This window comes from Momordica charantia (genome assembly GCF_013281855.1).
Source record: "Momordica charantia cultivar OHB3-1 chromosome 4 unlocalized genomic scaffold, Mcharantia_2.0 BLBB01000004.1, whole genome shotgun sequence".
Lineage (NCBI taxonomy): Eukaryota > Viridiplantae > Streptophyta > Magnoliopsida > Cucurbitales > Cucurbitaceae > Momordica > Momordica charantia.
In genome coordinates, this window is record NW_028275162.1 from 28,779,777 (window position 1) to 28,804,252 (window position 24,476).

Here is a 24,476-nt window from a genome sequence, read left to right on the forward strand (position 1 = left end):
ATTGTCTTTATTATTTAACCCTTTCTCAATTTGAATTTCCCTCCTCACTCTCACTAGTCACTACCTACATCTCAACATCAGTTTTGCTCAAATGTCACAAGTGCCAAATTATTTTTAAATAATAAAAATTTAAAACTTTTTGAAATTTGAACAATTACAACAGAAATTTTGTTTTGAGCCAGCTATCCAACCCAACCATCATACCCATTTACCCCCTAATTTAAACATTAAAGAATATCATTACCCAAAAAAAAAAAAACTTGTACAAAATGTCACATGTGGAAGAGAAAATAACAAAAGGCAACATATATGTTATTATTTATTAAAGCATATCCTTCAACAAAACTACAAGCCAGAGGAATTTTACATTTTTCCCCTCACCCAAAAAAACATATCTCTAAAATCTCAATATAACACAAAATTACAGATTTTATTACAAGGACACAGACCATTCCCTGTCCTTTAGTTCTTCTTCAAGCTTCAATTCTTCCCACACTACTTCTACAACTTTCAGTGTTTCTTTATTCTAAAGCTGCGACATCCTTCAATAAATAACAACTTCCTGGTTACTTATTGCTGCCTCCTAAAACTAACAACTCCTTTTTTTCAATCCCATCATCTTCTTCTTCTTCTTCATGAATCAATACTTCTCTACTGCTACTTTAATGGCTTCTCCCTGTTCAAACCCTAAAACAAACTTTTTGATTTCAGTATGTCCATTCTTGAGGGAGATGAAGTTCTTGGTTTATGGCTGCCTCTCCCCGCAAGCTCCTTGGCAGTGGCAAAAGGGAAGTATTCCTCCGAGCTAACATGGCATCTATACCCATTAAAGAAACCCATCAAAATAAGCACAGATTTGGGGGCTAAATGGAAAAACAGGGGAAAACTCTGCTTACCGAAGCCAGGGGATAAGCAGCCATTGAACGGCGCTTGAATGGGATTTATCATCTCCTCTGGAAATCGAACGGCTGGGGTTCCTAATTAAATTAAACGATCAAGTTAAACAACAAAGAAACCCCCATGTGAGATTTGAGCAAAAGAGAGGTTGTGAAATGGCACCTTGTTTCTGGCGGCATTCCGAGGGATTTACATATCTGCGAGGCAAGAAAACGCCGGTGCCGGAGGAAGCTCTCTTGACGGCGGGTCCACCAGGATGAATACAACGCACGGCAGAGGCGTTGGGCGGTGGCGGCTGACTTTGGGGCGGCGGGAGCCATGCGGATTGGTATAAACCGGCGGCGCCACTGCATCTCCCCCCTCCAAGACCAATGTTTCTTTCCCTGTTCTGAATCTCCGGCTTCCGGTGCGGCGGAGCCGCCCAGTCTACCTTGGCTTGTCTACCCCAAGAAGAGGCACAAATAGCCTGCAGCACTAGATCATGTCTCACTTGCTGCACCTGTAAAACAATGGGATCTCAAAAACCTCAGAAATGAAAGATAACCCATAAAGAAAAAACAGAGGACCAAACTGTTCAAAATACTCTGTTCTTAGATTGGAGATTTGAAATGATTTACCTGCGCGGAAAATGCCAGATTCCGAGCACAGCCCTCATTCGAGAACAGCCCATAATCCACATTACTAGTCGATTTAACTGGAATGGAAGATCGAGCCCCCATAAATCCTCTAACGAAAGGGTCATTGCTCTGAAATGGGGTTGTTTCGGCGCTCATTTTCAACCTTGCAGCTTCTCTGGCAGCTGCATGAACGAGGACTCTCGCATCGTTCTCAGCCCCAAAAACCGCAATAGGAGGCGATTTCAACTGAGAAGACGGACTATGAGGGCGAAACCAGGCGTCTATTCCACTCAACGTCGACTGAGGAGACCCAGCCTTAACATACTTCTTCTGCAGCCCAGAAATCAAAATCAAATCAGAAACTAATTTACACGCCCAAAAGATAAGAAGTGAAGATTTCAACAAAATGGGTACCTCAAATTTGTTTGGATTGAAGCAGGGAGTGGGGGAGCTCTCAGTTTCACAGAGGTACGTCCATGCGAGTTGCCGAGCCAGCCCCACAAAGAAGTCGTCGTCGTCGCTGCTGTCCGTCGACTCGGTGGAGCTGACAACGGATTCCACCGGTGAGTTGAGGTCGAAGTTGGAGGCAAGCGAGTCAAACTCGTAAGGGAAGTCAGTGGGGAAGCTGAGAGTCTCCTTCCCGGCCGGAAGCCAGAAATTAGAGGCAAGTGTAGACTCAGCCATGGGAAGGGAATGGAGAGAGAAGTGGGAAAAAGGGATAGAAAGAGAGAGGGGATGTTGGGGAAAGGAAGAGGGTGCGTGAGGAAGATTTAATAATGAGAGGCAGCAGAGGATGTGCAGGTGGAGGGGGGACCCTACAAACCAAAAGCAAAGGGAGGAGAGTGGGGAATGTTAAGGAGAAGGTTGTGCTTTATAATTAAGGGCTCATTTGGGGGACAGTTCAAATTCAAAATGAGAGTGATTTGAAGACAACTGGAAAGGGAGGGCCAGTCGTTGGGGACATTTGTCCTTCTGTGCGACCCTTATGCCATATGTCACTAACACCAAGCTTTTAACTGTGTGCGTTACTTTTATACAGCAAAACATCTCAAAATGGGGTTTCAATTCTCATCAATACATAAATCATTTTCAATTTTTTTAACTTTTCTTTTCCTTTTCAAATCAGCCTCACCTCTCTGTGAGCATTGCAAAGTTATCTGTAGCAGTTTCTTGACAAATATTCAACATCATCAACATAAATCTCATATAAAGAGAAGATGAATTTTGGACAGAACAGAGAAAATTTGGATATAAATTAGAATTAGTGGAACTATTTGGCTGGGTAAAGATATTTAATTTAGGAGACAAATTAGTAGTGTATTTGTGGTGTTCTCAATCTCAGTCTTGGGTTTCGGCTTTAATCACTCTTACTTTACCTGATGTCACTCACTAATCAAAACCACTGACATAATCATTACCATATCTTATCTGTCCTACCATTTATTCTCATTTATTTCAAAAATTTCTCCTAATTTTTTAAAAAATTATAGAAGAAATTAGAAAATAAGAAACAAACTTTTTTCAAACATGTGGGACAGAGGGAAGAGTATAAAATCTGTGGGTGGCGCACAACTCCCGTGCCTCTGTGGGTGACCACAAAGAATTCCCGCCCTTAATTGGTATGGTATGTTAGAATCTGAATCTGTGACGTGGCACCAGTAGAGATTCAGCACTCTTAACTGCCAATCTAATTCGTGGGGCCCTCCAATAGTTGCCGTCTCTTTTAACGGATGTGACATTTATGTTTACGGCGTTGCTTTTTTTTTTTTTTTTTTTTGGATAAAGCAGCGGACCCCAAAAGAACTATCCGCTCGATTTAATAAAATTCCCGCCAAAATTGGGGCCAGGAAAGAAAAATAAAAAAGTTATAAATTTTTTTGAAATGGAATAGAGGCAAGTCTGAGGGGTTTACCTGCCGAAAAGGACACTGACTGAAGAAGTAGGACATACACAACAACTCTGCTAATAAACAATAATAATAATAATATTTTTCTACTGCATCTCGTAGGGTTGTATCGAAACTATTTCAAACTATCTTTATAATAGTATGATATTGTTCCTTCTAGCTATTATTCTCACAACTTTGTATTTGGTTTTACCCAAAAAGTTTCTTATCAACAGAGATAATTATCCTCCTCTATATACTCTTGATCTTTCCCTTATTTAGCCAATGCGAGACTTTGGTCGCATTCCGAGCAACCCTCCACTCAAACAAAGTACCATCGAGCCTCCTCTCGAGTAATCATCCATCAATCAAACTCCTCTTTCCCCATAGCACATTGCCTATCTGGTAGAGTTCAACGACGAATCATGCTATGACTACTACATCTTTCGAGGCTTACACTTCTTTGTTCAGCACCCGAAAACTTTACCGACATGGCTAAATCATGGGCGTGACTTTGATACCATTTTTTAAGGACAATGGTACCTCAAGAATTTATACAATAGTATAATATTGTCCATATTGAGCATGACTCTCACAGCTATACTTTTGACATCAACGTGAAAATTTGTTTGCGCTTTTTTACAAATCTAACAATCATCCCTATAATAAAATACCACCAAACCTCTCATCAAGTAGCCATCTATCCGTACATCCTTACTCTTATCCAAAGCTGTAGGCACATATGGATAGAGAACAATCATAGATCACACCGCGACTACATATTTCGAGATTCAATACTTTGTTCGACACTTTCACTAACGTAGCTAGGTTTAGATCCGATCTAATACCACTTGTTAAGAACAACAATATCTGAAATATCCTAAGCATCTCCACAGTAATATAATATTATTCGCTTTGGACATGACACTTACGACGACTTTGCTTTTGGTTTAACTCAAAAAAATCTTATACTAATGAAGATAATTGTTCTCATAGATATACTCATGATATTCCTCTACTAATGTCGGATTTTGGTCATGTTCTCAATAAATTATATATATATATATATATATATATATATATAACTGAACATTATAAATATAAAGAAATTTCAAATGCAAATCTCAAATTTCTGAAAACTGTAGTTAAAAAATAAAAAAAAAAACGTAGTTACCAAAAAAGAATGATTGGATTTAACTTGAATGGAGGGGCCGTATTGACCTTGTTCAAATTTGAATTTCACTCTTCTACTCATTTAAAAACCAAACACAGTGATACACGCATCCCTAGAAAGTTCACTGATGATGAACGATTTAATGGGATACTTTGGTTTTGGTAGCTTCTTCTAAAGAATGGCTTTTACAATTTGGGTTTAAATTTAATTATTTTATTTTACTCGGATAATATATTTAACTCATCTCAACATTTGAACATTTTAAACATTCAAATAATAATATCCATCATTTCACTCAATAGTCAATACTCATCCAAGTTTAGGAGTGGAACAAAGGAGTAAAAATGTCGCAATTATTCTCTCGTAATTCATCTTGTATATAAAAAGTTGTAGTTTTAAAATTTTCTCTCTACTTTACTCCTACGAATTTCCATTGATGGAAAGATGATGTATTTGCTGGTTAAGAATGTAAACTTTTGCCTATGTCCATAAAAATTTATAGCTCTACTCATTTTTTTAGCTAATTTTAATACATATCTAACATCATGAACAATCCACAGCAAAATAATAGTAGAAATTATATAATTTCATTTTTTTAAAAATGATCATATAATTTTACCAAAGCAAAATTAAGAATTGGAATAGTAAAAATCTCTCTCAAACTTTACTCTGGTGAAAATCAAATTAGAAAAAAAAAACATTTGACAAACAAACAAATAAGTTGTGTAAAATTTGAGCAATAATAATTTAAGAAAGAGGAGGAGTTGAGAAGTGAGAAGGGGAGAAAAGAAAATGGTGAGAGGGCAAAGCAGGGAACAGCCCTGTATGTTTGTGGCTGGCTACAACACAGATGGGAAATTAAAAGGTACAAAGACCAGTCAAAGTCAGGGATTTATTATAACAAACGTCCAGTACCAGATGCAGTACATCGCGCGTCAGATAAACGCGCCAGACTCTATTATGTATCTAATCATCATTAAGGGTATACAAATTTTTAAATATGGTTAAATTACAAATAATAATACCAGAACGAACATAATTTAATGGTAATTTGAGGTTGTGAGTTCGAAACCCACCTTCACATGCTATACTAAAAAAATTACAAATAATAATAAAATACTCTTGAATCATATCATTTGCTTAGAACAAAGATCCTTATCTTTTCAAAAGTTCCAATTCCAACTGATTTCTTATAAATATTTTTAAAAAGAATACTATTTGAGAAAAAATCCATTTCGAAACAATTGGATCATACTACAACAAATTTGATTTTTAATAACGACAGTAAAAAAATTCACACAATGACAAACATACGATTGACCACATTAAAGGTCAAATTTATTGTAATTGTTCAAGATAAATTTTCATTAATCATCACATCATTCTAAGTCTGTCACGTCAACTTTGAATTTAAAATATTAATGGAATATTTGCTCAATTTTTGAAACGTTTATGAAAGATTAATGATGATATTAGAACTTTTGATATGATACGATACGATGAGGGCATTTTTGAAAAAAAAAAATGAAAAATTCAAAGATTATATATATATATTTGGTAATTTAAGCCACATTACAACAATAATATTTTATAGTGGTGGAGAGTGGAAGTGAGGGAAGGAGGAAAGCGCGTGAGAGAGACAACAGTGTTAAAAGGGTGGTGTGGGGCCAAGGCCGGTTGGCTTGGCAGAGTGCAAGGAGTCGGACTGAGTTAAGGAAGAAAAAAGGGACAATAATGGAAATTTAATTTTCAAAGGAGGGAGAAAAAAAAAAGAAAAAAAAATGAGATAATTGATTGGAATTCCCGCCAACAAACATAAGCACAAAAATCGAATGCAGCCGTCGCTCTCTAATTCACTTTTTTTCATACACAACACAACGCTCCATCAATCAAACTTATCCAATCCAATTCAAAATCATTAATAAATATTTTGCTTTGAAATTAAGTCGATAAACATCCATTTAATCCATGTGTTTCTTTGTTTTGCTGTTTATTTTTAAATTTTTTTTGGAATTTCTAAAAAACAGAAACTAAAAACGAAATTATTATACTTTACTTTTTAAAGCTATCGTCTTAAATTAACAACTTTCAAAATCTCTGAAAAGTACTTATCTAAATAAATAAGCATGAAATCATATTTTCCATTGTATCCAGCACCTATTATGTATACCTATTTTCAATTCTTTGATATCATGAAGAAAATTAAAACGGGCCTCACAATCTCTAAGTCTCTAATTATTTATCTAAGGATTAGTAAGGGTAAGTCTCTGGTGTTACCTCCGATCAATAATTAAGACTTTCACAATCACTAGCCTAAATTCGGATCATTTTATTATTTAACTAACTAATTACTGCATGGTGATGATTCTGATGGCGTGGCCGCTGTGTCAAAAAAAAAAACCTCAACACCAAGATGATAAAAAAACTCAACATCATTCATTCTCAAGAACTTTTAATACCCAATAAAAAACAAAAAGAATGATAAACTTGTCTGATTAAAGATAGCGGTTCTTCCCTCCCACGTTGCTCTCTCACCTTATATCTTAGAACACATCATTTGTACAAGAAAAAAGATACCCGAACATCTTAACCCAAAAAGTCAAATAGACAATATGAAACTTGTAGCTTAAATGATTAGAACATGTGAATATGAACCTCGACGCTAGAAGTTTGAGTCTCTCCTTACCTACAACTATCCAAAAAGGAAAAGAGTTCTCCCTTCAAACCTAAAATTTCCTTCATAACTTTAGGGTGAGTGTTGTATCAAAATGAAATGGTCTTAATATGTTTGGTTGAGAAAGACCATTTCAATAGTAGACAAGAAGTAAATGAATAATGAGAATTATTAGAAATAGTAGTAATGTAATAAAAGTAAAGGCAGTTGAAAAATTCAAATCTACCCCCCGCAATAGGAGTGAGTGTTGTCCATTATTAAGTTTGGGCCCTTTCAATTTCTCTAACAAAACATCAGGTGTTACTCTTATGATTTAAATGACCTTTTTTCCCTTTTTGCCCAGAGAAGATGATCGTAACATGTTCAACTATTTAGATGCCGCCACGTGTCACATTGATCCTAATTATAGGCCAACTCATAAGACAGGTCAACGACCCCAACCAACCATTCATCTATCCCCACATGCCATGAATCATGAATCCCACCAATTCCCAACTGTATCCTTTTCTTTTAAAAGGAAATATTATTCATATATCCCAAAACAGAGTCTTCCTTCTTTTTCTCTTCATTATGTTTTTCCATTTAGTAACAATAGAATTATTCAAAATAAGAGTAATGATTTTGAAAAATAATCAATTTTTATTAAGGTTACAAAAATTGTCAACAGAACCACTAATAAAACATAGAAAATCAACTACGAAACTTGGGCAAATATTGAACATCTATGTAATTTTATTTGAATAAAAATTGGATAAAACATACTTTAATGTTTTTTTTCTCCATACTTTGCTTTGCAACAATTTTAATATCGTTGTATTTCTAGGAATGAAAGAAGCAAGTCACTGATTAAATTTATGCATGCATGAAATTAAGAAAAGTAGATGAAAAAAACAAATATTCTTGTAATCAAAATCAAACATGGTCTAATTCATACCTATTGATATGACTTCATAGTATCAATAAAATTCTGATCTAATGGCATAATCATTATACTTTTGGAGTAGGATGACTATATTTCTATTAAGAGAATGATAAAAATGTATTTTAAACAAGGAAGATTCTTTCAAATTCCTAGATTATCTTTAAAAATAAAACTAATTTTAATTTCTTACCCCCTAGAATTTTTTAAATACTTTGAAACCATTAGTGTTCTGATCTCTAAGTTCATACAAATTGAACTGATAATCTATGACTATAAATAAACGCCATCCTAAAAGAGAGAGCGGGTCTCTAGTTGTAATTCAACGTAATTTGTACCCAAAAAAAAATAATAATAATAACAAATTAACTAATTTGTATATCAATTTCTTTAGGAAATTAAAGTGTTACCTTTCACTATTTTTATCAATTGAAAAATATACTGCTTCCATGACCATTTAACTTATTAAGAATCATCTTTATGGAATAAGATCATTTTAATAAAATTATTTTCTCAATTTCTACTCTTGATATTTGCATCAATTTAAGAATCATTTCCACAACAGATGCAACACCATTACTAGGGAACATAGTTCTTAATATTTGTACTACTAACTTCTTGACACCATATTTTTATATGTACTTTATTAGTTTTTAGATTTATACGAATTAAAAATTAGAAATGAGTTAGAATTTTCTATTTTGCCAATCTGGTCAATATGATAATGTTTCTATCCTTGATTTTATATATTTTTTAAAATATATGTTCATTTACTAACATTTTGAAATTATAGCTGAAATTTTAAAATCTAAGTAGTTTACCCTTTTTTTTTTAAGTTGACCAAGATTTCAAAATGTTTTGAAAAAATTGAACAGAAAATAAATAAAGCAGAAGTAATTTTTTAAAGTTAATTGGTTTAAAACAGAAAACCAAAAATAACATCATTATTAAATGGAGCCTAAATTATTGACAACTAAAAAAAGTAAAGATATTATAAGTAGTAATAGATAGACTTAGAGGTAGCCCAATTTTGTTATATATATTTAGTGAATATATCTATTTTAACCCAAGGGACTGATTGATTGATAAGAGCTTGGAGTCCCTTAATCATACTCACTTAGAGGTCTCCAATTTAAATCTTTTATTGAACTTAATAGCAAGAACCTTTAATGTCTCGCGAGTTCGGACCTTGGAGCTTGTACAGTTGCTCCTCGAGAGAGCATATAGCAAAGCTCCAACTCTCCGTTATAGAATATGAATATATATATATATATATATATCACTAATTAAAAAGGGAAGGAGTAACGTGGGGGCTGCTAAAGTGGGAGATTACGTGGGACTGCAATTAGAATGAAGCATTGAGGGGGCATATCTCGTACCTTATGACATGAAGTGAACACCAGGACATTGTCGTCAATGAATTGATGAAAAACACCCTGGAGAGTGGAGAGAATTATATTATAATTAAAACATGAGCCCTCTTTTACAAACACCACACCCGTCTAAAAACAGTTTGTATATTCACAATATATAAAATTGACGAAAAGAAAAAGATACTTAATAAACTATACAGTGTAGAACACAATATGGATTTTCAACACTCTCGTGGTATTAAAGATATTTCGATAGAACAGAGATATATACTCAGCAGTTGATGTTGACGTTTGGAGAAACATGTTCATGTGGTGATGGGGTCTTTTGCTTCCTGCTCTTCTGTAAAGATACCTGTACAGACAATCAGACCCAAAAGAAAATGTAATACTTCATTAAGGAATTGAGTTGTTTTTTCTTCTCTTCTCCTTTCTATTCTATTATGTATCACAACGCATGGCAGTTCCAGATTATGTTCAATAAGGTAGATCATACCAAAAAATCCTTTGGATTCTTAAATTTTCATACTCAAGTTTAGTCATTTTATCTGAAATGTTTACCATTGATTAGAGAGTAGTCACTGATTCTCATTATATGCTAATTAGCATTCATGGAAAATTCAAAGGCAAAGCAAAAACAGACAAGAAAAAAGATAAAACTGAGCATGTATTTTCTATTTTTAAATTGCCATGGAACAGTAACATGGTGAAGTTGGTAAAGAAGTACCAATAGGATATCTTCATCAGTACCAAAGCATTTCCGTGCATCATCTAGACACTTCGATGAGATCCTGTCACGCTTGCTGCAAAACTTCGTGAAGTTAATGCTACTAAATTTTTATAACTAGCTAGAGTAATTTATCAACACCAATAAATCAGATTGAAGTCCTAAGGACACAGTATCTTCTTAAAGAGGGTCGTTTAAATTATGAAAGGTAACAAAATGTTGAGAACTTTATCACCATCAATTTGCTATTCTAATCTCGAGGCTCATTGCAATTGATATAAAGCACATATCTATGTTTCTGTAAAAAAAATATTTGAGGACAATTCTTAATAAACCCATGTAAGGTAAAAATTTGAGGTTAGTTTGCATTGGTACGTTTGCCTTAGATGATATTGTTGGACCAGACTATGCATTATAAAATTCTTTAGATATTAATTAACTGAAACGTGGACAGTAGTATCCTCACTTCTCATTTAACTCTTGAATAAAAAATGCCAGAGATTATTTAATAAAATTAAAAATTTATTATAGACTAAGGGGAGGATAGAACCTAGTGCTGGCAGGATCTCTGATTTCAAATTCATCCGCATCGGCATCATAGCCACATACCACAATATAATGACCTGAAGAATATATTCATTGGTAACTGACTAAATAATTCAAGCTAAAATAACTGCAGTGTCCAGGGAGAATTATAGATTACAACCATTCATAAGCAGTGTATCTACTGAGAAAGTGGCCACACTAACCAGTATAGCTGAAGTTGCTATCACAGATGCCTGATACAAGCACATCCTCCAGCCAAGATCGACTGTGGCACAAATATCCCCAAGAGAATTCCAGTTATAATAAAATCACGACAAGAGTATTCCAGAACTAAATCTAAACAGAGGCAATCTATGATGAAAAATTGAAGACCTAGTTGGATTAAAATGGCTGCTACATACTAACATAACATGCTACTGATAAAGTAGTTACTTCAAAAAAAGAAACATTGAACAATTTAAAAGCATAATAATTGTGCTATACCTCAATCTATGCTGATCAACTAACACAATAGCAACATATATCCCAGATAACATTAAGAGAGAAATTTCTTCTCTGCTGATAGACCTGCGCTGTAATTTAAGGTTTGTTAACTTAATATCAAAAAACATTAGCTTTCTACTTTAGATGGATAAAATGACAAAAACTAAACAATGTGTATAGGTCTTTTGAATGTATTCCTGCAAACCAAAGTCCCCAATTCTCCGAGTACAAGTTAAGAAAATGGAAACATACATTTACATTCTATTCACAATTTTAATTTATATGGTTAGATACCAAATGACCAAGTATCCCATAAACCCATCTCAATGAAAGCATCCATCCCCTTTTTCCCCTTTAGCTTTTGGTTTCCTATAGCATCTTTCTCATGGTCAAGGGCATAAATGAAAAACCTTCCATCTTGTGTTTTACCCCATAACTTATTTAGCTTCAGTTAGATTTATTTGTGCAACAAAAAATACATAGTTTTGATGGATTATTTCAATATTAAATTTATAATATGCAACTTCCGCCGAGCATTTTCAATATAACAAGCATGACAATCTAACATCCCTTCACAGGGTTGCAGAGTAACACAAATAACCAAAGATTATTTCACTTTCTCAATCACAAACAACCAACATCACGGCCATTTAAAAATTCCTTGCAAGACAAGTTTTCATTCTTCAAACCAGCCTTCAAGGCTTCAAGGGTCAACTAGATTTAAAAATAAATAAATAAATAAAAATTCTAAGCAGAAAATTAATATTTATTTGCATCTGCTAGAAGCTTTGAAAGGCATCATACCATACCCCAAGTCATAATCCATAACTTTCTCAAATAAGATGGTTCAAATTAACATAGAATGAATACAATGAAATTAGAAGCATACAAAAATATATTTCACATATCATCATAGCAATAAAAAATGTAAAATATTGATATGTATTAATCTTACGGAAAGAAATACTTAGATGAGATCCACACCTCAATTTTGATTCCAGCTTCCAACGCCTTTTGAAATAGCCTATCAACTCGTACAAGATCATTTGCTAGTTCCTCCTGCAGAAAACTGTGCATTTAGAAGCATCGCTGCAGCAAAAAAAAAGGGCCATGCCAAAATATTGTTGCATAAAGAAACTATATTTTTAAAAAATTCTGATATTCACCCAATGAAACAAAGAGGTTTTGTTCATAAGACATGACTTTTAATTCAAACCTTGTATGACTTCCATAGCCAATTACACAAATGATCAATCAGAAAGTGTTATGGACAGTCACAATGGTAAAAGATACAACAGAGCCAGCAAAGTAATTTCTGTGCAAGAAACCAACATTAAAAGTTTCACCTTGTAAAATGATTCAACAGAATAATTAGGGTTGGCTCCAAAGGTCACTGTGAAGTAGGAAAAACTGACTGAAAAAGTCTGCAACAAATATGCCAAATCGACAGTCCATATACTGCCCAAAAAAAGTTGCAACCAGAACTTATTAGCTTTCACTTTTATATACTGGAAAAAGTGCACTGTTTATCAGGAAGGGGAGAAAAAACTGATATATAAAAGTCAAGAGACACTTCAACTAGTGATCTCATTCAATTTCATTGTGGAAACCCAAAAAGCTCCCTGTTTGTTACACTCATTTGAGGAAGTTAAGACCTAGAGCTGTTAAGGAGGTTAAGAGAGTGGTTTTGCTGGTAATGATTGTTGACTGAAAGAGAGTTCAGGTAGTCCTACAATAACAAATCATTGGTTTAACTGAATAACTAAATAAAATAGATAGACCTTTCTCTTCGTCTTAGGTCGACGGATCTTCTCCATTGAAAGATCCCCTGTATGGATAATACACATTACAGTTACTGAGCCTAATTCTAATTGTTTTGTACCGAAGCAAACCACGGGGCGGTTCAGATATTCATGATATATCCTGATTTATCGATGAGGGAGAAGGGGAAGGGGATGAATGGCAGGAAATTAGACTTTAAAAGAGAGCCAAAGGCTCTCGAAAGCATGGAACTCGATAAACTTCTCTAATTCTATTGACTTTGGTACTGGGGTGTCGATTTCCAAGTTAACGAAAGAGGATCCATGGAGAATAGCCTCGTATCAGTTTATGAAAAATGAATAAAGGATTCAGCTCGTGTTGAGCAAACTACAGAAAATTTCTGCAACAAAGAAGACCATTAACATGTTCTTCGAAAGAAGGGAGAGACAATTTCGTGACACACCATAGAATATAGCTCGCAGTTACCAAAAAATTCACAAATGTTGTCTTTTACTTGTCTCAATTGCACTTGACCTTAGGAACTCAGTTCACACTGACTCGGACTGTAAATGTAATTCCTTGGAATACAAAAAGTTGCATTTGCGAAGGGAAAATAAAAAAAGTTCACACTGACTCCATTGCCACCGTAGCTCTTTTAAGAGATTGTATTTTGCATCAAAAGTTCTGAGTTTTTGGGACTTCACCCTTCCCTGTTCTTTCATCCTAATTTTAGTGGTTTTAGTCCTCGGGGAACATCAGTCTCTGCAGAATGCTTCATGGGAGCCTTTTGAGGTTATTTGCAGTCAGCACCCAACTTTTCACCTTGAAACCCAGGTGTGGACAAAGGGTATCAACAGGATAAACCCCTAGTTAATTTTACTTATTTTAGAAAGAGAAAACCTAGAGCCGCCAAGGAGGCTGAGTGAGTGCTTCTACTATGATGACCAAATTTAGATAGGCAATTAGTTAGTTGATTGGATGCTGGTATATCAACTAAGGTAGAAGGAGGGGCCTAAGCCTTTTGAAGCTTGGATCCCAAAAAAAAAACTTCTCTACATTTTTCGTTTCTGGTTTTCCACTTGCTGATTCTATCAAAATCCTTTAACAATATTCAAACCTAATATGATAACATGTAAAAATTTTACAAATAATATAAACATTTCTAACCTGAAATTATGTCTTTATTACATTCCTATCGTCGATAAAACTCTGACGTCTGGGCTGCACCTATTTACTTTTTTGACCACAGAATATTGCAGTACAACATGGACCCTCACAGATTGAATCGAATGATTCAAGACTAAAACGGCCAAACCATTTCTCATATCTCAATTTATGTGGCCAGAATATCTAAACAAAAAAATATCACTGTTAGACTTTCAATACTGAGAAAGTACATTTCAAGTTTCTTACACGGACTAGCAAATTTCAGTTTGTGAAGTTTTCTCAATTATAGAATTCACCAAAATATGACTTGATGAGAATCCCAACTAAAATTGATGTCTTTCTTTGGCTATCTCAGATTTTGATCTTATGAGAGATATTCCACGATACCATTTATCTATTTCCTGGATTATATCATGCAAACACGATAGTTAATCAATTAATACTTAATTCTCACCCATATATTTGAAGCCTGCAGGATTGATGTGGTTTTCTAACTTCTTAACAAAGAGTTTGGTGGGTGCTGATTCTTTTCTGAAAGCATTTGTTTCGTTCTACGTACTCATCATGTGAAAGGGCTTCAAAAACAAAAAAGAAAGGCATCCTGGAAGTACAAAATATCTATCCTATCCTGAATTTCAATTCAGGTGAAGTCATTCTGCAAGAATTATAAATGTTGAACCTTAAGGGAATTCTACTTCTTTGGACATCCTGTACTGTATTTGCAGGTGGATTTCATGTTCTTCTTAGAATACATGGTAAATTCGTAGTCCTTTCAACTTATACATACATATATGAGAATAGCTCTGTAAAGAATATTATATGTTCATAATAGAAAGAAGTATCTTATTTAAAATAAAACACCTTGTTGTGCAGCATAGATCTGCCAATGACTGAATATGACAATCATTTACACCAACAGTGTTCAGAACCATCAAAACACAAGCAAGGCCACAATCCCATTGTTGTTGCTGGTTTATGTGTGGTACCTAGCAGGAAAACAAAAAACTCAACAAAGCAAGAAAAACAAGTTATGCTGCCACATAGGGACAATTCGATTTTTGGTATATGCCAGGATCATGCCTTTGAGTATTGGCTTAGTAAAAATATTAGGACACAAGAAAGAAAATCAAACAAACTTACTTCAATAACCTGGGAGCGGGACAAAATTGGAGCATCACATTTTATTCTACTTGGAAACTTCTCAAATGGGTACAATTCTACAAAACTCAAATCATCTTCACCCGATTCTCTTGGTTCCTCTAGCTTGAGGGTCTTGTTGAAGAGAAGATAGAACGGCCACATGAGAGACCAATTCAGCTGCAACCAGTCACCATATAATGAAAAACTCTTATTTATTCGCTTTGAAGAGGGTTAGTCTACAGATTTTATTTGTTATTCCACCTTACTCCAGGAACATGATTCCTACTACCTTCAACAAAAGAGAAAAGAAGATCCTGAGATTGAATACTACTGAGGAATATTATCAAATTACATGCACTACAAACTTATGCCAGGAGATAGCTCATGTACATCAATCACGTGCATAGTTTCACCCCTTTACTCTAAAAAGTCACTTCTACCACCCGTGAATAATAAAAAGTTAGGATCCCACTACAAACTATATCTAACACATGCACACACAAAAAAGGAAGCTTGCGTAAGAGAGCTCGTTTCTGTCAACACTCTGCATAAGATATGTTTTATCAATTTTATTGTAGTTCCGTCTCTTTTAATCCAAAACACAATTTCTGCTAATTCCAAAATCCAAACAAAGTCAGTAAGACTTCCACCAATAATTATTTCAAACACAAATATCAATGAATATAGACTATAAGTTTGCGCAAAAGAAAGCTCATGTTCATCACACTCGAAATGCGAATACGCTTCAATCAATCGCGTTCGTGTGAGTCCAGCCATACGATCCAGTAACACCATTTCCACGACCTCGGAATCAGAATATTACGACCTTCACGTTGGATAATATAGGATAAAATAAATACTAAATGCATAATAAAAAACTATAAGTTGCAATCTAGCACCCAAGACAAGAATTACGAACAATTCATCGGTTATAATCCTTAGAAAACACTTAATGCTTAGGAAAACAAATCAAACGGTTGTTAAAATGAAGATGAAAGTAGGAAAGAGAGAGAACTTTCAGCTCATAGTTGAATGCATTTCGATCCTTGGCAACTAGCAGAAATGAAAATCAGAATAAGCACAAAAACAAGTAAACGAAAAAATTCGAGAAATGGGTAGAAAGAAAAATATTGAAGCACAAACAAACAAACAGACTGACAACTCTGGGAATTAAAATACTACAAAGAACAAGTACAAACCAGACAGAATTAAATAAATCAAAGATGATAAAGTAGTGAAAATCAAAATCCAATCAGAACCTTACGAGTTTCAGAACAAAAACAGACAGCGATGAGCAGAAATCAAGCTGCAGTTATCTCCGATTGGAACAAAATATATAAGCGCTGATTCTATTCGCAAAAGGTTGTTGGAGATTGTTTTTCATTTCACCTGTTCTGGAAATTCTCAACATCCGTGAGCAGTCGCAACGACATGTCGAAAATAGTATCTTTAGCTGTATCTTTTCGCAATCAAGTCTTATACGTTCTGGGCCCAGTTCTGGGCCCAGCCCATTATTCAATAACCGGTCCAGTTGCAAATTGTCGTTTTGATGGTCCAAAACTGATGGGCTGGGTTATGAAATTTTACCGGCCGAACGTTATCTGACACAAAGCACACGAGGCCCTTTACTTTTTTATTTTTTATTTTTCAAATTATTGTTTATTAATATTAACATAAGGAACCATTTTAAAATGTAATCGAATTCACTTGTGCCCACTGGTTATCCTTGGATTCTTCAAATGATACTCGGTTTTCATGATATAACCTCTCACTTTTTCGTGAAGTTTTAGGGTTTTTTGGTTGGCGTGAAGTTTTAAGTTTTTAAGAGTTCTTAAAAAGTCCTTTTCTAATGAAATTAAAAAGATAAAAGGAGTTAACATATTTTATTTGAGCTCTTAAACATTTTTATTCACTATGTAATACCCCTGGGTTTAGGTTATTCTCTGAACCTACATTTTAATATTGAACATTATTTCTCCCCTACTTTTTCTTTCTTATTTTTTTTTTTTCTTTTGTTGGGTACATTGACATTTCAATTTTTTTTTCTTTTAATTGCCGACATGTAGAGGTAGTGATTCAAACCTCCCAACGTTTTAGCAAAAAACATATATCTTTAACTAATTGAGTTATGTTCACAAGCATAGTCATATTACATTATTTACTAGAATAACAATTAATGAGGACGTATATGCCAAACGGTTCTTTCAATATTAACTATAAAAAATCGTACAGAACGAATAAGCCTAAATATAATAAGTATTTATCAAACCATGCCAAGGATCCCTATTAAGCCGACATATCTCCTTTCCTTTCCTCCTACCTTGACAATGAATCTCCCAAAAGAATTTGTAAACGGTGCAACATTTGTTTCTAACAAATTCAGAAGTTAGAGCAGCCCACTGTTACATTACAACAGAGAAATCAAGAACAATCTGGTAGATAACCTTTCTCATAATTGAAGTCGACATGTCACCTCTGCAACCCATTGTCATCATCCAGATACCAACTTTACAAAGATACAGATTGCATTGAGCATTATGAGAGGAACCCTCAAATATTGTGTTGCGTAGATAAGGCCTATAAGCTGCCCCTTGAATGACTTTGTTCTACCTCCTGAGAACTCGGAGAAGCTCAATCCACGAGGAGCAAGAAAACGATCTTCATTTAGTATTGCTAGTGCATTCGCAAGAAGCAGACAACCCTCTAATAGCGTCCACAAACCCATTTACCCGAGCCCAAATTTACTCGAAACACAGCTTCAAAGGATATCAACTATAGGGATTCCTTGTACAGCAAGTGTTGTCATCCGCTGTATTTTGATTACACGAGATAAGAGATTATATAAAAAAGAATGATAGAATGAAGGATTTAAGGATTTAAGGATTTAAGGAACGTGGGAGCCTATAGTGGCAAGACACGCTCGTCTATGAAGCTCAAACGAGACACTCAGATAGGGCATGAACTAAAGAGAGTATCTTAACAATTTAGATGCAAATGCAAAAACTATAGTAATTAGCATACACATCTAATTTACTAACGATCACAACAACAAGAACGAAGGAAAAGAATCCATAAAAAAAAAAGAGAGAGAGAGAACGAAAAACAAGAAAGATAAAGACACTTCATCAACCAAAGGAACACGCTCCATTTAATTAGGATACCCGAAGAGAATAATTTCCTAAGAACTTTGTTAGTAGAACTTAATCTAGATGCAGGGAAATAATACTTTTCAAACAAGGAAGCAAATATAGCATTGCGATAGACTTTGAGTTTTCTAAACCATGCAGTAGAAGGTTCTAGACTTACTATGGAAACACCTTGAAGATTAAAAGTTGGAACACCACCTCCTGACATGGTTCGTGAATAGTCTCTTTTTTCAATAATTTAAGGAACTAATCCTCTAGATAAAAGGAATTTTCTATCACAAAATCTGACATGACAAGCTGCAGTTACAACTATCTTATTTAACAAAATTTAGGTTTGGGATGACAATACATCCGAAGAAATTCACATAAAAGCAGCGATAAGCCAAATAGCTGCACAAGCTCAAAAGGAGCAGAAATCAACCATATGCACTTACCTTTATCCTGGCATTCATTAGCAAACATTGAAGAAAGCTTTTCTAATCTGAGGTGTTGGGTTCAAAGAGACCCTACTACCATTGGTGAAGAATAAGCATCATACTCTCCTTGCCATCCAAGCACGTGATAAGAATGATGTAAAATGTGCACTGGAAATTTCTCAATTGGAAGGCTCTCCCTTTAGCAACTTCTCAATCAACTAACTTTACCACAAACTAAATTGGTGTAATTACCTCATCTAGAAAAGTCTCACCCCCTTAGTGTCCTACGAAGAATAACATGTCAAGAGAGTAAGGAAACACTTTGGGATGTCCAATCCCACACCCTAACTCCTATAGACAGCCGATGCAATTTTATTATCCTAAGTCTTGACTACACTGCTTGGATTGCAGTTAACCGACTCCCTTGGGATGTCTATGTAACCCCATGTAAATATTTTGGATAAAGCGTATAATTTGGTTACTGCTAATCAACTCAACCAAATTATAAGCCTGCTACAAAACTTATTCAATCTTTTGGTAAAACCTTATAATTCGGTTGAGGGACGTTTAAAATCTCTTCTATTATCTTGATTCAGCAATAAAAAAAATGTCTCTCATGTTCTCTCAAATTTTGATTACTCTCAACTACCAACTAGTCCTCTAGTTGGTTTCATTCTTCTCAATGAAAAGATCGGTTTCTTATCCAAAAAAAAAAAACAAAAAAGAAAAAACTACCAACTAGTCCTCTAATATTCATCCTGAGTTAGTCTCAAACCCAAACAATTTGATTAAGGTTCTTCCTTCTCCGTATTAGTCTACATACAGAACCCCTTTATTATTACCTGGCAGTAGGCCATGGATGTTAAGCTTCTCGAATTCTAAATTTAACTTGGGGATCAGTTTCTCCTTTCCCCTCCTGGCTCCTATAATCTTTGTTATGAATAATGATTAGCATATAATTCAGAAAGAAAAACTCAGATGGTTTCATTGAACAATATAACTCCTGATTAATAGCCAATGACTTTCTTCATAAAGCTCAAAATTGGAATGGGCCCCCTTGTTTCTGTGATGTTACCATTTAAAATTCATTGGATTTTCATTGTGGCAGTGCTGCTTTAATTGGGCTTGATAAAACCCTTCAAGAAGAGGTCTATATGCATTGACCTCTAAGTTATCAAGAGCCTTTCTAAGCCCCAGATACTTGCAAGCTTATAAGAGCTCTATATGGCTTGGAGCCAGCCCTTGTCTGCAGTAACAAGCTCAGATCTACCTTGAAATCTTGAGCAATCTAAGTCTAACATCTTCCTTATTCTTTTTTAATTGACTTCACACAGTTATCTTTGTTCTTGTATCCTGGCCCTCAAGGACCTCGGTAATCTTCAGCACTTCTTGGTCATTCAATGTGAAACCTAACCACAATTTAAGCAGATATATTTTATTAGTGGTTGACAAACTTTACACTCGGTGTATGTCCTCTGGTGCGAGAAAGACTTTGCTATGATACTAACTCCTAAGAGGCCGTGTAATTAAGTAGTTTAACGGAAACCATACCAAACGCTTATAGTAGTTACTTTAGTTTCTTTCCACCCATTATAGTTCTGCATGGTGTACTTCGAATGATCTTGTAATCCTCTTCTGTTTTCCTCTAATGACATGAGCTCAGTGGAATCATTGAGCAAAGATTAAGCAAGCTTATTCTTACCTCTGTTCACGGGTTAGGTGGAGCTGGTATGAAATAATTTTCAGAAACTAACTAAACTTTTTGGTTGACCGTAAAACCAACCAGAATCCTGACCATACTTTGACTGAATGCAAATTGACCCCGTAAGTGGGTCGGGTCATTGTTATTGTTGAAAATGTTAAGAAAATATAAAATAAAATGTATTAGATTAAATTTTAAAATATCACATTTAGTGATAACTTTCACTTAATTTTAACATCTTTTCATAGAACCAGCTTTGAAACTGACAAATACAAAACATACATCAGTTCTATCAAAATTCCATGAGTACTACGACTAGATACCTCTTGAAACTCTATCAAAATCAGCTCAAAATAGGAGGTTGTAGAATGCGGCGGGGCTAAAGAAAGTGAAATAAAGCAAGTAACAATTAGCAGAAACCAGAACAAACATGGCAGAGACAAACATCAAAGCAAATTAGACTGTAACCGCAATGAAATGTAATATATGCACATGAATGTAGCTACAAAAGCAAGCGGAAACCAGAATAAACATTCTACCGTCTCTACCACTGTAATTTATACACATAAAAAGCAAAGCAAAAAACATAATAGCAGCAAGCACAAGCAGAGACCAGAAATTGAACACGGCAAAGACACAAACTAGCCAATTGCAGCAGCAAATAGATCAATTGAACCAAGAAATTCAATTAAGAAAAGGCAACAAACCTCAATGGAGAGACTGAAAGAGATCGAAAAAAAGAGAGCGAGATCGAAAGAAATAATTGAATTATTAACAGTAGATCATGCGAAAGGCTGAAGGAAAGTTAAGAGATCTGAAGTTAGAGATGTATGTCCAATACCTGGAGTCCACGACAGAAGTGGAGACTGAATCAGAGGTTGAAGCCTTGAGTCGCCGATGAGAGAGACAGAGCCAACGCAGGTCGAAATCGGAGGCTGATGCGTCTGTGAATCGCAGGAAGCAACATGAGAAACCTGAAATTATACAGCCCAGCCCGTTAGTGAAGAAGCTTGTCCAGTTAAGATTGCTGTCTTAAAGGCCCAAAAGTAGCGGGTCGGATTTAAAAGACCCGGCCTTATTTCGGGAGAAAAACTGTTAGATTAGTTTTTTAAAGCAGTGGGTCCTTGTGTTGTGATAGTAATGAGCAATTATTTAACATTTATTAAATGATTTTCTTTGGCAAAGAAAATTGAGAGCGACCGTGAACATAACTAAATACTAAATAGTTTGAGATTCAATCCCCCTCACAGCATTAAAAGAGATCTCGCATTGATCGAAAAGTAGTTTTAGTTCAAAATGTTTAATTAAATAGTAAAAAATGATTATGAAAAGTTTAACAACTAAAAAATCCAATACTTGTAGTATTTTGAAATTGAATTATCTACATTTAGTTTTCAAATCAATGGATCTCACCCAGAGCAGGAATAATCATAAAAATAATAGAAGACTTAAAAGAAAATAATAATAATAAAAAAACTATAAACTAAAAAAGGTCCTGGCTCACCAAAAAGAAAACCCACTCTATACAAAAAGTAACCATCACACATAATTCTCCCCAACTCCAATTACAAAAACCACATTTTTAATACATGGAATACGTCAGTACCTCTCACTTGTAATATTTTTTGACAAAAACCCAAACACCAACTCTTGTAACCCTAAGAATGAAGAAGCTAGGGGATGGGGGATGGAGAATTTTTGGTATTTTAGAATGAACATTCCACACTCAAAGTTGGTGCAACCAAGGTAGAGGGTAGCATTCCAATAAATTTAAAAAAATGAAAGTTGAAATGTAAACGGAGGGAAGAGGGAAGTAGATTTTCATCATGAACTTGGGAAAAAGCAGCACCCACACCACCATGTAAGTCAAAGAATTTCAACACTTTGTTTGGGCCATCCCAAACGGCTACTTAAACAACGTGCCTCTCTCTGTTGGATTTTGTATACATTTTTTTATTATATTATCGGACATCCAAACAAGCCGTTAGTGTGGATCTATGCCTTTTTTCTCGTTTTCACCTTTATTCAAAGTTGGGAGTTTGGGATTTCAACATAAAGCTATGCAGAGGGCTTGACGTATGAAGCATCTGTTTGAAGTTTGAGGGCGAAAAGTGTATTAAAAAACTGACAGTGATTTGAAACTCCGAACTTTAATTTATGAATGAAGTAGATAACACTTTAATCGGTTGAACCAAACTCGTATCAACACATAAATAATATTATGTCCGAAGCATTTTGAATATAGAGAAAAGTTATGAAATGTATATCCAAAATGTACATTGGGATATTTGTTACTAAAAGACAATAATTTAAAGGTATGTTTTTCTATTGTTTAGAATTTTAAGGTCAATTTGAAAAAAAAAAAATCATATTGAAAAAGGTGTTTTTAGAACAGTGAAAATTAAACAGAAATATTATTTGTAAGCAAGTTTCATTTTTTAAAAACTAAAAATAAAATTTCTGTTAAACAATATTTTTAAAAATTCCAAGACACATGGCTAGTAGTTCACTTTTCCTTCTGATACGCCTTTTGTTTTGATGTAATCCACGTAACTAATTATTAACTCGTAGATTTATTAACAATAATAAAACAAGACCCACACCAAAGTGGTTACATAATACCAAAATAATGACCATAATAATAAATAAACATAGATAGAAAATATTATAAAATAAGCATATTACCAAAAAGAAATATACAAAACAAATTGTCTGAATATTAGAAAAAAAAAAAGAAAAAAAAAATCTTCAACCATCAACGTTGTTTACCTCAATATTTTATTTGGTCAAAAATAAAATAATTCATGCATTATAGATTTAAAGTACAGTCCTTTTGGTCCTGCAAGCAAACCAACTTTCATTTTTGCCCTAAATTTTTGCATCTGTCCCGAGGGCCAAAATTATGGACCACAATAATTCATCATTATAATTGATGAAACTCTTCGTTGTGCAGATAAATTTTATTTGTGGAAATCGAAACTACTCTTTAATAGGTAAATAATTAACTACCCAGATTATTTTGACTTCTAATTAATGTTCTAACATCATTTTTCTATTATAGTGGTGGTCTCCTCCAACTCTCTCACCGTTTCTTTAGTTTAGATGATATTTATAGTAAGTTTTTTAACCTTCTTTTGAGCTTTCATTATTATTAACGTATTCTCTTTAATAATGTCGCTAGTAAGACACGACGAAGATACTAAAATCATATTAAATATATATACGAGAAAATCAAGTTTTTTTTTACTACTTTCTTATATAGGATGATTGGTTGAAAACTATATCACATCCTTGGTTTTTCTTGTTTGGTTGGGATAGAGGAGCCTTATCACACTATCGCAAGTTGGAAGGTTAGCTATAGTATGGTCACACAATTGGTCCCTTCCAATCTAGATTCATTATTAGAGAGGTTAAATGTGTTAAGTTAGGAACCCGACAACGGAGAATTTTCGAGTGGAAAGAAATATTTTAGGGTCACTTTTTACAACTATACACTTTGTCTAGTTTATAGTCACAAAAATGTAAGATGTATTGTTGGTACATTTCGAAGCAAAACTAGCTTTTTAGCTTCTTTTTACTTTTAAAATATATATATATATATATATTAAATTATAATTCGTCTCACTTATCACGCCAATATATAATTTTTATGTTACTTTTTAAGTACAACAATTTCAGGATAGTGTCAACTATAGCATAGTTCAACTTGGTTAATTAATGTATCTATCTCCGATAAAATGTCGTGAATTTGAATTTCCATCTCATATATTGTACTAAAAAAATAATTGTAGGGTGATATGTTGAACCATTAATATGTGTGGGATGGTAATATGTGATTTATCCACTTAATTA

At 34.3% G+C, this 24,476-nt stretch overlaps 3 protein-coding genes across 14 annotated transcripts; all 3 read right to left on the reverse strand.

Annotated features, from left to right (window-relative positions):
* Positions 1 to 291: 291 nt before the first annotated feature.
* LOC111006679 (uncharacterized) lies at positions 292 to 2,347 on the reverse strand. The gene is made up of 5 exons (XM_022278737.2): positions 1,929 to 2,347; positions 1,515 to 1,844; positions 1,060 to 1,396; positions 897 to 977; positions 292 to 817 (listed from the first exon to the last, which is right to left on the reverse strand). Exons 1-5 carry the CDS (start codon positions 2,196 to 2,198, stop codon positions 708 to 710), a joined length of 1,128 nt encoding a protein of 375 aa, XP_022134429.1. The 5' UTR covers positions 2,199 to 2,347; the 3' UTR covers positions 292 to 707.
* A 4,640-nt stretch (positions 2,348 to 6,987) lies between these two features.
* Positions 6,988 to 16,767, reverse strand: LOC111006383 (guanylyl cyclase 1). Of its 11 annotated transcripts, none has more exons than XM_022278297.2 (12): positions 16,625 to 16,764; positions 16,088 to 16,186; positions 15,361 to 15,537; positions 15,082 to 15,206; positions 12,639 to 12,750; positions 12,277 to 12,351; positions 11,293 to 11,381; positions 11,013 to 11,074; positions 10,814 to 10,886; positions 10,264 to 10,339; positions 9,811 to 9,891; positions 6,988 to 9,602 (listed from the first exon to the last, which is right to left on the reverse strand). In XM_022278297.2, exons 3-11 carry the CDS (start codon positions 15,520 to 15,522, stop codon positions 9,811 to 9,813), a joined length of 855 nt encoding a protein of 284 aa, XP_022133989.1. In that variant the 5' UTR covers positions 15,523 to 15,537; positions 16,088 to 16,186; positions 16,625 to 16,764; the 3' UTR covers positions 6,988 to 9,602. The 11 variants fall into 11 exon arrangements, with proteins under 11 accessions (XP_022133989.1, XP_022133991.1, XP_022133988.1 ...); XM_022278299.2 differs by having other exon boundaries at positions 16,620 to 16,759; XM_022278296.2 differs by lacking the exon at positions 16,088 to 16,186 and having other exon boundaries at positions 16,625 to 16,767.
* A 782-nt stretch (positions 16,768 to 17,549) lies between these two features.
* Positions 17,550 to 21,627, reverse strand: LOC111006591 (uncharacterized). Of its 2 annotated transcripts, none has more exons than XM_022278600.2 (2): positions 21,466 to 21,627; positions 17,550 to 18,169 (listed from the first exon to the last, which is right to left on the reverse strand). In XM_022278600.2, the coding sequence occupies exon 2, from the start codon at positions 18,083 to 18,085 to the stop codon at positions 17,852 to 17,854; it is 234 nt and encodes a 77-aa protein (XP_022134292.1). In that variant the 5' UTR covers positions 18,086 to 18,169; positions 21,466 to 21,627; the 3' UTR covers positions 17,550 to 17,851. The 2 variants fall into 2 exon arrangements, with proteins under 2 accessions (XP_022134292.1, XP_022134293.1); XM_022278601.2 differs by having other exon boundaries at positions 21,332 to 21,470.
* Positions 21,628 to 24,476: the final 2,849 nt, after the last annotated feature.